Source organism: Salvelinus sp. IW2-2015, linkage group LG3 (genome assembly GCF_002910315.2).
Source record: "Salvelinus sp. IW2-2015 linkage group LG3, ASM291031v2, whole genome shotgun sequence".
NCBI lineage: Eukaryota > Metazoa > Chordata > Actinopteri > Salmoniformes > Salmonidae > Salvelinus > Salvelinus sp. IW2-2015.
Genome location: NC_036840.1, coordinates 5,732,340 through 5,745,048, shown reverse-complemented (window position 1 = coordinate 5,745,048; position 12,709 = coordinate 5,732,340). Strand labels below are relative to the sequence as shown.

General features: G+C 45.3%; 1 protein-coding gene across 1 annotated transcript in view; it reads left to right on the top strand.

Annotated features, from left to right (window-relative positions):
• The window catches only part of sbf1 (SET binding factor 1), a 78,297-nt gene extending 68,411 nt beyond the window's left edge, over positions 1-9,886 (top strand). The window contains 13 exon segments of the mRNA XM_070434212.1: positions 114-188; positions 800-972; positions 3,399-3,575; positions 3,750-3,851; positions 4,066-4,251; positions 7,381-7,507; positions 7,708-7,838; positions 8,093-8,335; positions 8,458-8,565; positions 8,821-9,026; positions 9,122-9,209; positions 9,285-9,416; positions 9,546-9,886. Coding sequence (XP_070290313.1) covers positions 114-188; positions 800-972; positions 3,399-3,575; positions 3,750-3,851; positions 4,066-4,251; positions 7,381-7,507; positions 7,708-7,838; positions 8,093-8,335; positions 8,458-8,565; positions 8,821-9,026; positions 9,122-9,209; positions 9,285-9,416; positions 9,546-9,644 — 1,847 coding nt within the window. The 3' untranslated portion in view covers positions 9,645-9,886.
• Positions 9,887-12,709: the final 2,823 nt, after the last annotated feature.

The window sequence follows — 12,709 nt, the reverse complement described above, 5'->3', positions numbered from 1 at the left end:
AATCTCCATAGTGTATCCATATTTGGGCCTGTGTGTGTGTGTATGACTGTGTGAAACCTTCTCCCCCTATGGTGTTGGTTAACGGGCATCATCTCTGTGTCATTTGACCTCAGCTCTGGGTCAAAGGGCGAGGGTCATCTCCCTCTCTCAGCCCAGAGTTTCAGGCAAGGCCAGAAACCCCCCTGGAGGTACAGTAATGCACCGACCCCTGGCTCCCTGTCTCCCCAATCTAACCAATCAGGACTCTTAACAGTGACGTCAGTCTGTCTGCGTTGGCTGGCGTCCCCGCCAGTCGGTCCCTCTTTCCCTGTGATGTCCTAGTGTGTCTCTCTCGCTCTCCTTCTCGCTCTCAGGACTAACTTTTTGTTGTCCAATCTCTTCTTCTTTCAAGGCATCTGTTTGCATGCTTTTCTAGTGGGCCGTCGACTCTACACACACTGCTGCAGATCGTCCTGTTTGTCCATGTTTCTGTTCTGTGTTTGATTACTACTGTGTGCTGTGAGTGGTCTGATGACTCATGTTTTCCCAGCGTTGTTTGGTTTGGAGCATCATTTTCACATATAGCCTATTTAGCGTAATAGATCAATCTTACTATAGTTGTTCAATTATTTATACTTGGGGTACTTTTTTATCAGCATGGCTTTCAGTTAGTCTAGTGGAATAGAGTACAATGAATGTATGTGCCACTGCCATGCATAAATGGCTTGTGTGTGTTGATAATGGCAAACTTGGAGAGTGCATACTGTATCTGTGTGTGATAACCCCCTCTATAACCTCTCCCTGTGTGTGTGTGCTCTAGGGAAGTGGGGCAGTATCCGGGGTAGTGGGCGTCTGAGTGCCTACAACCCAGAAGTGGGGAAACAGGCTGTCCAGTAAGGAGTCTCCCCAGCCAACGGGGGCCCCAGCGAGGCCCTGTTCCTCCGACAGCAGAGGGCCTACCTCTACATCATCGGAGACAAGACACAGCTCAAAGTAACTGCCAATACACAATACTACACTAGACTGTCTACTTATTTAATATTGATTGACTCAATATCCCAGAAGTCTTTGGAGGTCTTGGTGTCATTGAACTTTCAATAAAAATCAAATGTATTTATAAAGCCCTTCTTACATCAGCTGATATCTCAAAGTGCTGTACAGAAACCCAGCCTAAAACCCCAAACAGCAAGCAATGCAGGTGTAGAAGCACGGTGGCTAGGAAAAACTCCCTAGAAAGGCCAGAACCTAGGAAGAAACCTAGAGGAACCAGGCTATGAGGGGTGGCCGGTTCTGGCTGTGCCAGGTGGAGATTATAACAGAACATGGCCAAGATTTTCATAGATGACCAGCAGGGTCAAATAATAATAATCACAGTGGTTGTCGATGGTGCACAGGTCAGCACCTCAGGAGTAAATGTCAGTTGGCTTTTCATAGCCAATCATTCAGAGTATCTCTACTGCTCCTGCTGTTCTAGAGAGTTGAAAACACCAGGTCTGGAACAGATAGCACGTCTGGTGAACAGGTCAGGGTTCCATACCCGCAGGCAGAACAGTTGAAACTGGAGCAGCAGCACGGCCAGGTGGACTGGTGACAGCAAGGAGTCATCAGCCAGGTAGTCCTGAGGCATGGTCCTAGGGCTCAGGTCCTCCGAGAGAGAGAAGAATTAGAGAGAATACTTAAATTCACACAGGACACCGGATAAGACAGGATAAATACTCCAGATATAACAGACTGACCCTAGTCCCCTGACACATAAACTACTGCAGTATAAATACTGGAGACTGAGACAGGAGGGGTCAGGAGACACCGTGGCCCCATCCGACGATACCCGGACAGGGCCAAACAGGCAGGATAAACCCCACCCACTTTGCCAAAGCACAGCCCCCACACCACTAGAGGGATATCTTCAACCACCAACTTACCATCCTGAGACAAGGCCGAGTATAGCCCACAAAGATCTTCGCCACGGCACAACCCTGGGGGGCGCCAACCCGGACAGGAAGATCACGTCAGTGACTCAACCCACTCAAGTGACGCACCCCTCCTAGGGACGGCATGGAGAGCACCAGTGCCAGTGACTCAGCCCCTGTAATAGGGTTAGAGGCAGAGAATCCCAGTGGAGAGAGGGGAACTGGCAAGGCAGAGACAGCAAGGGCGGTTCGTTGCTCCAGTGCCTTTCCGTTCACCTTCACACTCCTGGGCCAGACTACACTCAATCATATGACCCACTGAAGATATGAGTCTTCAGTAAAGACTTAAAGGTTGAGAGCGAGTCTGCGTCTCCCACATGTGTAGGCAGACCATTCCATAAAAATGGAGCTCTATTGGGGAAAGCCCTGCCTCCAGCTGTTTGTTTAGAAATTCTAGGGACAGTAAGGAGGCCTGCGTTGTTGTGACCCGTAGCGTACGTGTAGGTATGTACGGCAGGACCAAATCGGAAAGATGGGTAGGAGCAAGCCCATGTAATGCTTTGTAGGTTAGCAGTAAACCTTGAAATCAGCCCTTGCAGAGAGGCTAGCACTGGAGTAATATGATCAAATTATTTGGTTCTAGTCAAGATTCTAGCAGCCGTGTTTAGCACTAACGGAAGTTTATTTAGTGCTTTATCCGGGTAGCCGGAAAGTAGAGCATTGCAGTAGTCTAACCTAGACGTGACAAAAGTATGGATTCATTTTTCTGCGTCGTTTTTGGACAGAACGTTTCTGATTTCTGTAATGTTAGTTAGATGGAAAAAAAGCTGTCCCTTGAAACAGTCTTGATATGTTTGTCAAAAGAGAGATCAGGGTCCAGAGTAACGCAGAGGTCCTTCAAATGAAGATCTCTTTGTTTCTTGGGACCTAGAACAAGCATCTCTGTTTTGTCCGAGTTTAAAAGTAGAACATTTGCAGCCAGCCACTTCCTTATGTCTGAAACACAGGCTTCCAGCGAGGGCAATTTTGGGGCTTCACCATGTTTCATCGAAATGTACATCCGCATAGCAGTGAAAGTTGACATTATGTTTCCGAATGACATCACCAAGAGGTAAAATATATAGTGAAAACATTAGTGGTCCTAAAACGGAACCTTGAGGAACACTGAAATTTACAGTTGATTTGTCAGAGGACAAACCATCCACAGAGAAACTGATATCTTTCAGACAGATAAGATCTAAACCAGTCCAGAACTTGTCCATGTAGACCAATTTGGGTTTCCAATCTCTCCAAAAGAATGTGGTGATCGATGTTATCAAAAGCAGCACTAAGGTCTAGGAGCACGAGGACAGATGCAGATCCTCGGTCTGACGCCATTAAAAGGTCATTTACCACCTTCACAAGTGCAGTCTCAGTGCTATGATGGGGTCTAAAACCAGACTGAAGAATTTCGTATACATTGTTTGTCTTCAGGACAAACCTTGAACCCTGTTTGTCCCATGTCATCAGGGTGGGAAGCAGGACTCGTTCCAGCAGTGGGAGGTGGTGCCCATCGAGGTGTGTGACGTGCGTCAGGTGAAGAACAGCTTTAAGAAGTTGATGAAGGCCTGTGTTCCCAGCTCAGCCACCTCTGAACCCAGCATGACTTTCCACCGCTGCCTGGAAGAGTCCGAATGGATGTGCCTGGTAATGCTCTCATTCATACAGTGTAGTGTGTGTGTTAGCGTGTGCAACTGTAAAAGTGTATGTATTGTGCAATAGAGAGACCTATGGATGCATTTTGTTTTTGTATGTTTATCCTGACTCTGCATAAGGTAATGTGTGTATGATTTGTGTGCTAATCATGACGTGTGTGTCCAGCTCCACAGAGTTCTGCAGGTGTCTGTCCTGGTGGTAGAGTTGTTAGACACGGGCTCGTCAGTCATGGTCAGTCTGGAGGACGGCTGGGACGTCACTACTCAGGTATAACACATGTACTCACTAAACATACTCACAATGCAAACACACACCTACTGTAGGTCAACTTGTACATACATGTGATGTATCGTCTCTCCATGGTCTCAACCCTGTCTCTGCCTGTGCTATGGATCTGTCTCRTCATTCCGCTGTTTAGGTAACCTGTAAATTACAATCATCCTGTCTATCTGACTGTCACACTGATTCTCGGTCTCTCTAGGTGGTGTCTCTGGTCCAGCTTCTGTCAGACCCGTACTACCGGACCTTCGATGGCTTCCGCCTGCTGGTGGAGAAGGAGTGGCTGTCGTTTGGCCACAGGTTCAGTCATCGCGGCGCCCAGACCCTGGCCAGCCAGAGCAGCGGCTTCACACCTGTGTTCCTGCAGTTTCTTGACTGCGTGCACCAGGTATGTACGTGTGGGGGTGGGTTTTATGAGTGCAGGTGTGACAGTAAAGTGTGTGTGTGTTTGTCTAACTGGGTGTTTACATGTCAGCTACTTTACCCATATCACCTGTCTGAGTAAACATGTGCGTGTGTTTACCTGAGTGTGACAGTGAATTTATTTTTTTCCCCAGCCAGTGATGTGGACTCGCATGTATGATGCGTCTCTGGCAGAGGGTTTCAATAGTCCTGTCTGTATTTATGATCCCAGCTTCACAATGGCTTGCTCTATTTAACCCCCTGTTACTGTCAGTAGTGTTATTATTACACACACAGGGAAATACACTGTGTGTACAAAACATTGGGAACACCTTCCTAATATTGAGTTGCTTGCCATTTTGCACTCAGAACAGCATCAATTTAACAGGTGACACCAATAAGGGATCGTAGCTTTCACCTGGTCAGTCATGGAAAGAGCAGGTGTTCCTAATATTTTGTACACTCAGTGTATATGGGTTGTCATTCTTATGAGTGCCTTTATATATTTCAATATTTTACAAATACGTGAACTCTCTTTTTAATATGGTGAATTCATTCAAAGGAAACTTCTAATAGTCAAATCATGGAGTAAAAGCCGATGAGCTGGTTCTACTCTTTTTGGCCATTTTCTGGTGTTTTGTGGTAACTGAGTGGGTCGAGCAGAACACGTCAACCCTGTTACCCATACAAAGACGGGCTAGAAATGTTTAAACAATTTATTGGTGAAGCTTGCATTGTTGCCCCTCCCTGTTTCACACAACAATCTTCCATTTCCCCTGTCACAAGGGGATTTATGGATGATTCAAGATTTACTATTGTCATTTCTTTAGTTAACCTCTTGAGATGGGGATTTATATATWTTTTTTTTGTTGAGTTGAACATGTGCTCTATATAACAATGTTAAAATTAGGTGAAATAAAAACGTTTTTCCCCCCCCACTAAGTTACACTACTCAAAAGGCACCTAATTGTTAGAATGACCCATATCTCACTAGGATCCTTTGTCTCTCTCTGCCTATGACCCATATCTCACTAGGATCCTTTGTCTCTCTCTGCCTAGACTGTCCTTAAATAGTCTTATTCATGTAAACTATGTTACAAAGCTCAGCCAAGAGCTATTAACCTGGATCAAATATTTCCTGAATGTAATCAGATGAGTACGCTATGTCCGACCGTCCTGTTATATGGATGTGCTAGAACAGAGAATTTAAGTTTTAACAGGTCTTCCTACTTTCCCCTTTATCCAAACATTTGTTTGAGAGAGTGCAGGCTGCTGACTCTGTGGCCTTTTCTCATTTGGGCAAAAGTCTGTCCTAAGTGGTCGAGTGGTCCAGGAGCATATCAATTTGAAGGGTAGGCAAATGGAAGAGTTTCCTCCCCTCCTCGAAAGCCACCTTTGATCGAGGATAGTCCTACAGTGCATTCGGAAAGTATTCAGGCCTTCACTTTTTACTRTACTTGTTCTAAAGTTGAGGATGTTTAAAAAAAATATATCTACACACAATGCCTCATAATGACAAAGTGAAAACAGGTTTTTAGACATTTTTGCGAATGTATTAAAAATAAAAAACATACCTTATTTACGTAAGTATTCAGACCCTGGGCCTTCTGAGTGGCGCAGTGCTAGAAGCGTTAGTACAGACCCGGGTTCATTCCCGGTCTGTGCCACAACTGGCCGTGGCCCGGGAATCCCACAGGACGGCACACAATTGGCCCAGCGTCGTTAGGGTAGGGTTTGGCCGGGGGGACTTTACTTGGCTCATCGCACCCTAGCGACTCCTTGTGGAGGCTGACTGGTTGCCAATTTAACGTGTCTTCTCCGACACATTGGTGCGGCTGGCTTCCGGGTTAAGCTGGCTGGTGTTAAGGAGCGCGGTTAGGCAGGTCATGTTTCGGAGGACGCATGACTCCACCTTCGCCTCTCCCGAGCCCGTTGGAGAGTTGCAGCGATGAGACAAGATTGACATTGGGGGGGTAGGAGGAACAAAAAGGGAATCAGGCCCTTGAAATTGAGCTCCGGTGCATCCTGTCATGTCTGGAGGAAACCTGGCACCATCCCCTCGGTGAATTATGGGTGGCAGCGTTTTTCAGCAGCAGGGAAAGGCGGACTAGTCAGGATTGAGGGAAAGATGAACGGAGCAAAGTACAGAGAGATCCTTGATGAAAACCTGCTCCAGAGCGCTCAGGACCTCAGACTGGGGCCAAGGTTCACATTCCAACAGGACAACAACCCGAAGCAGATAGCCAAGACAACGCAGGAGTGGCTTCGGGACAGGTCTCTCAATGTCCTTGAGTGGCCCAGCCAGAGCTCGGACTTGAACCCAATCGAACATCTGTGGAGAGACCTGAAAATAGCTGAGCAGTGACGCGCCCCATCCAACCTGACAGCTTGAGAGGATCTGCAGAGAAGTATGGAAGAAACTCCCCAAATACAGGTGTGCCAAGCTTGTAGTGTCATACCCAAGAAGACTCAAGCCTGTAATCGCAGCCAACGGTGCTTAAACAAAGTACTAAGTAAAGGGATTGAATACTTATGTAAATGTGGTATTTCAGTTTTTTATTTTTATACATTTGCAAACATTTCTTAAAACCTGTTTTTACTTTGTAGTTATGGGTTATTGTGTGTAGATTGAGAAGCGATTTAATCAATTTTAGAATAAGGCTGTAACTAAATCTGGAAAAAGTCCAGGGGTAGGAATACTTTCCAAATGCATCCTACCTGAGTTCTTCGCGGAAGAGTTCTGAAATCTGCCACACCCCGATTGAATCAGCTTTTGTTTATTCGGAGGAGAAAAGTATATACACGTTTAAAAACAATATGCTACTTCTATCTATAAAATGTCTTGCACAACTAGCTATATTTTGTTTATTCACGTAATTCGCCCGATGACGCGTGAGAGGAGAGCCTAATATCATACAAGCGCATTTTCATCCATGTTCCGTCTCCTCYCCGTTTCTCCTCGATGACCTTTGACCTTTTTCTAAAGGAAGCGAAAGAGGACGCAGGAGCTGCGCATTCCAATTGAGGAAGGGCCAGTGAATGTTTGATCAAGAAGTTGAGCAGTAAACACAGGAAGGGCAACTGACGTGTTACCTTAAATCCTGTCCCCCTTCAGATCCACCTGCAGTTCCCCATGGAGTTTGAGTTCAGTCAGTACTACCTGAAGTTCCTGGCCTACCACTACGTGTCCAACCGCTTCAGAACTTTCCTGCTCGACTCGGACTACGAACGCATCGAGCTCGGTGAGCCTTTTCTCCGTTCTACAGATAAGGGCAGGAGTTTTACCTTATCAGATGGCCTCCAGATTCAGGTTACATGGTTAGGAGAAACTCCAGACCCCATAGATACTATCTGAATTCTTAGAAGTAGGTTATTTCAGTACACGTTTGGGTATTTGAGTGATTGGGTTCAGTGAGTTGATGAAACTTTRGTCTGTGTTAAGGGGTTCTGTACGAGGAGAAGGGGGAGAGGAAGAACCCGCAGGTGTGTAAATCAGTGTGGGATTACATCGACCGGCTCAACAAGAAAACACCCATCTTCTTCAACTACATGTTCTCACCAGAGGATGAGGAGGTGAGTGAGCCTGGAACACTACTGGGTTACATTAGACTGCCCCCTGGTGGGGAAGTTTACCCTGGCTATCATACATTTTCTAATCAAGTGGAGGTTTGGTTTTACGATCTTAGACTTGACCTAAGATTTACTAGTCGATCTTGAAGTTAGAATTATTACTTTCAATTACATGCACATTTTGTGGTAACAAAAATAAATCCATGTGGTCATTTACTAGCAAACTCCCTCTGTTTTTACTGTTTTCTTTTCCCCAGGTGCTGCGGCCGTACAGCTTCATCTCCAACCTGAAGGTGTGGGACTTCTACACAGAGGAGACGCTGTCTGAGGGCCCGTCTTACGACTGGGAGCTGGTGCAGAGGGGCCGGCAGGAGAGGCTGGCTGAGGAGGTGCCTGACAAACCAGACACCACCACCCCCAAATCCCAGCGACACATCGTCTGGCCCTGCTACGACAGCCGCAGCCGAGTGGTACCCGACGCCATCACCAAACTGCTGCAGGTTAGTGGAGATTACTTACACATTACGTACCATCAGTATATTGCAGTAGTTCCTGTATAACCATAACTTGTTGTATAAATGCTTATAGATGAATCTGACTTGCTCTGTGTATTCTGTCCTAGGACCTGCAGAGTCTGGAGGCTGAGTTGGGGTTGCCACCAGAGAAATGGAAGGACACTTGGGACAAGATCAAGGCCAACCAACGGGCCGAGGCCAAGCTGGAGAACAGGGTGAGAAACGCTGGACAACCAGAAGCTAACCTAGGGTTTCACTGGCTATTAGGATGCCATCCTTCTGACAAACAAACTTAGACACTTACTTAGACTTTTTGGAAAATAACTTATTGTAGATTTATAGTAATGTGTTCTACTGACCTCTTGTGGGAACTATTTATGTTTTATTGAATAGATTAGCCCTCTCTAATCAGAGGGTATCCCCCTGTATTTTCTTGCTCTTGCTCTTCCTCCGTTCTCTCGCTCTTTCAGCCGTCGTTCAACAGCTCCTTGCTGATGTCGTCCAACCTGAGTCACCAGCGGCGGTCTCAGGGGGTGTACCTTCCGGAGAGTGGAGTGGGCTCCTCRATTAACCTGGCCATGGACCGTGAGACCAGCACCACCTCCACCCCTGTGGCCGGGCGCCCCAGCACCAGCACCCTATACAGCCAGTTRCAGAGCACGGAGAGTGAGAACAGGTCTGTACCCATTCCCTTATCACTGCCCCAAAAACACATTACCCCTCATTGTTACAAAAGTGGCTGACTGGGTTTCTTCTACCTTTGGCTCCCAGGAGTTTTGAGGGCATCCTGTTTAAGAAAGGCGCGTTGCTGAAGCCATGGAAACCCCGCTGGTTTGTGCTGGACAAGACCAAACATCAGGTAAGAGGAGGGAGGTGGACCATGATACTGATTGTTACTGTGGTGGTGATGATAATGATCTCTCTCTCTCTCTAGCTGAGATACTATGAGAGCAGGCAGGACAAGGAGTGTAAGGGGGTGATTGAGCTGGCAGAGGTGGAGTCCGTCATTCCAGGCACGCCGACCATGGGAGCGCCCAAAAACATAGAGGAGAAAGCATTTTTCGATGTGAGTTACCAGAGCGATATTTTTTATGAGTGTGTATTGTGACATGTTATGATCAGTGAATGCGTTTGCTAAATGACAATCAAGAATGGTCAAACAGTCTTAACCTCTCTCGTTCTCTTTCTACGGCAGCTCAAGACGACCAAAAGAGTGTATAACTTCTGTGCGCAGGACAGCCCCAACGCACAGCTGTGGATGGACAGTATTCAGAGCTGCCTCTCTGATGCCTAGAGAGATGCACGGCTCCACCATAACAGGAACCAATGAGCAGTGCTGAGGCACCCGATGGACATCTCTGCTGGCCAATCACAGGAGTTCCTCTCCAGAAGGAGGAATTGAGACAGATGTGGGAGGGTCCTTTCCACAGTTGAGCGCCGTTCAGTGTCGAACTGATGATGTCATGTTTCAGTGTTGTTATAAAATGAAAATTAAGTAATGACCACTCGCTTTTGTTTCACCGTGTTGCTGGCTGCAGCCTGTCACCTTGGTAGTACAACCACTATTTGCGCTGGATGTCTATGCAAAATGGAGCTAAAAGAAACAAAGCATGATGTAGTTTGTTGTGAGCTTGAAGATGGACAGTTTCTCACCAGACTAATCTAACTGGTGCCTCCAGCATGCAGATGTAGCCAGACCCACCCATCCCTCCACACAACTTAACACTCCAGGGAGGAAGTAATGATGAACTACATTATCCAGCCATGCAGAGGATCCTGTGTAGTTAATTGGAGTGTTTCCTTTAAGAACAGAACACAGAATAGTCATCATGGTCACCTGCTAGCTGACGCTGAAGCCTCCCCTGTCACTGCCTGATGTAGCTGAGTCTTACCCGTGAGGAGTTGGACACTCACAGATCCCCTCTCCTCTAAGATGTCTCTTATTCCCTGGACACACCACCAAGGGAGCCCTCTCAACGGTTTATGAAGGATTTCTATTTTTTTTTTTTTACAGCTTATCTGTTTAATTTTTGGGTCACTCAATTGTGTCAGAGATATATCAGTCCTCCTAGTTATCACCCCCAGAGCAGCTGGTGATATTAGCCCTCGTGATCAAACCAGGAGAATGGCAGTTGGAGATTCTAAATCCGCCGGTTCGGGAGTCTGTCTGCAGAACATTATTAGTGTTTACACAAGAAGCTAAAGTTCTTCCTCTATATTTATCAAAAACAAATAACCACTATTACAGTTCAGAATGTTAAGGGATGCTGAAGGAACATGTTTTTGTGAAGATTAATTTATGKACAAAATGATAAACGTTCAAAGGTGATGGATGACTGGTCTGTTTACATGGCAGTGCTGAGACTGGATCTGACTAACATGAGACTTCCTGGATACGACCCCCCTCCCCCTCTGTTTCTATGGTCAGGTTTAATGTTGGACAAATGGTATCAGTTATACAAGTGCCAGTGGATTTTAACATGTGACACGTATTAGACAGTTGGATTGGAATATGCTCTAAACAAGTAAAAAAAATCCATGTAATACAGTTCTTAACCAGAGGGGGGCGTTAGTGATCAAGGCACTTAGAATAATACATTAGAATTTCCAACAATAATTACAGCCAATTAATAGCGTTTCAAAAGCATGTGTCTGAGCATAAGATATCACTCTCTGTGCTGTTTACCTTACTCAGCCTTTGTTTGGTGGTCTGTGAGTCACAGCTTGGCTTCTGAACAGTAATACTTCAGCGAGTCCCAACTTACTCGCCGCTGCTCCTCTGTCTAAACCAGTGTTTTTAGCTAGAGGCTGGTACATTCTGTTCTTAAGCCTGTACATAGGAGTCAATGTCTTGTAGAGAATATGTTTAGCTGGAATTTGTGAGATTGCAATTAAGTCACTTGTTCGTTTTTTTACGCTACAGAGCAGTATCGTTTAGCCCTCATTTTGAGCCCCCAAGTTACGAAAACGGACACATACTRCTCGTTTAACACACACATTGCTGTGTAAAATATGGTTATACTGCTGTCTTGAACAGTAGATTTGTGTCTAATAACTCTTTGTATATACTACTCAGATTTGTATGTAACGTTTATGGTAGTAATTTATTTAACTTTGTGTCCTCGGTAAGAAAAGTTCCTCAATTACCACTTTTTAAAATTAGGAATCCAATGTGCCATTTGTTTTTCTGTGTTAACGTGACTAATGCTACTACTTTTTGGAAAATGTGTTGTATAAGTAAATCCTCAATGTCTTCTTTTTTTACATTGTTGTCCTTCCCCAATATCAATCCCTAAGCAGAGTGGAAATTGGTGTGTTTGTATGAGCAAGAACTAGCCTCCCTAGTTAAGGTGGGTTTTCTGGAATAGAGTTATGGAATCTCATTAAGTTGCTTTGCTGCACAGGTGGGGTGTTAAAATGTCACACCCACCCACCTCACACACTTAAAACCCAGCTCACCCCATTTACTGCAGTCTACTTATCTCTCCTGATTTGGGTAGATTATATCCACAACGTTAATCAGTACAATAACCTTATTTATTTAGGTTTTTTTCTCTAATTAGAAATTTCCTTGAGCTGGGTCTGTCAATCATGTAATATATTTTTTAGAATTAAAACAAAAACACTGTGGGTTTAAACGTCACTGTTTTGGTGTAGGTTTGTCTCTTTCTTCTCTCGAGTCTTTATTTAGTCCAAGATTAACAGATCAGTTGCTTTGGGTGATAKTCTCTGATCAGTTATGAAGCTCTCAATTTTAGCACTACATGAGTACAAAGACATAGCACCAGTCTGAAGAATAGAGGGTTATGATCAATCTACTAATTCTGTATCTATGCATGTGCTGGATGGTTGTGTCCAGAGGGGCCCCACCCTGTTGGGAGTAGTTAGTGGGCAGGGATCACCATTCTGAACTCTTTATATAGCCTTCCTGAAGCCACTGTCGTTAGACTTGGCAGGAGAAACATAGACTCGCCAAGTTAGAATCTACTCATTTCACCATTCAACCCTAAACTTAACCAAAGCAAGATAACTGTCGGTGACATACTGATGTTCACAAAATGATGGAGATATGAGAGTGAGGAAAGCTGATGCTTTCACAAGTAAGTTAAGGATGAATCACAAGCCAAAGCTATGACAATTAACCTGTTAACAAAGCATAATCATTTGTTCCACACTCACACTTTAAATAAGTTGGCATTTTGACTCACCTCCATTCTGGCCACAGTGCCAAATGGAGTGTGTTGGGGGGAACCAAAATCCTTCCCCTCTGCCTGAAGGTAACCATACATGAGTGAAAGGACTATGGTTGTCATCCAGCCAATTCTGTTGGATCAGTGAAATCTCAAAGGAAGGATGCAT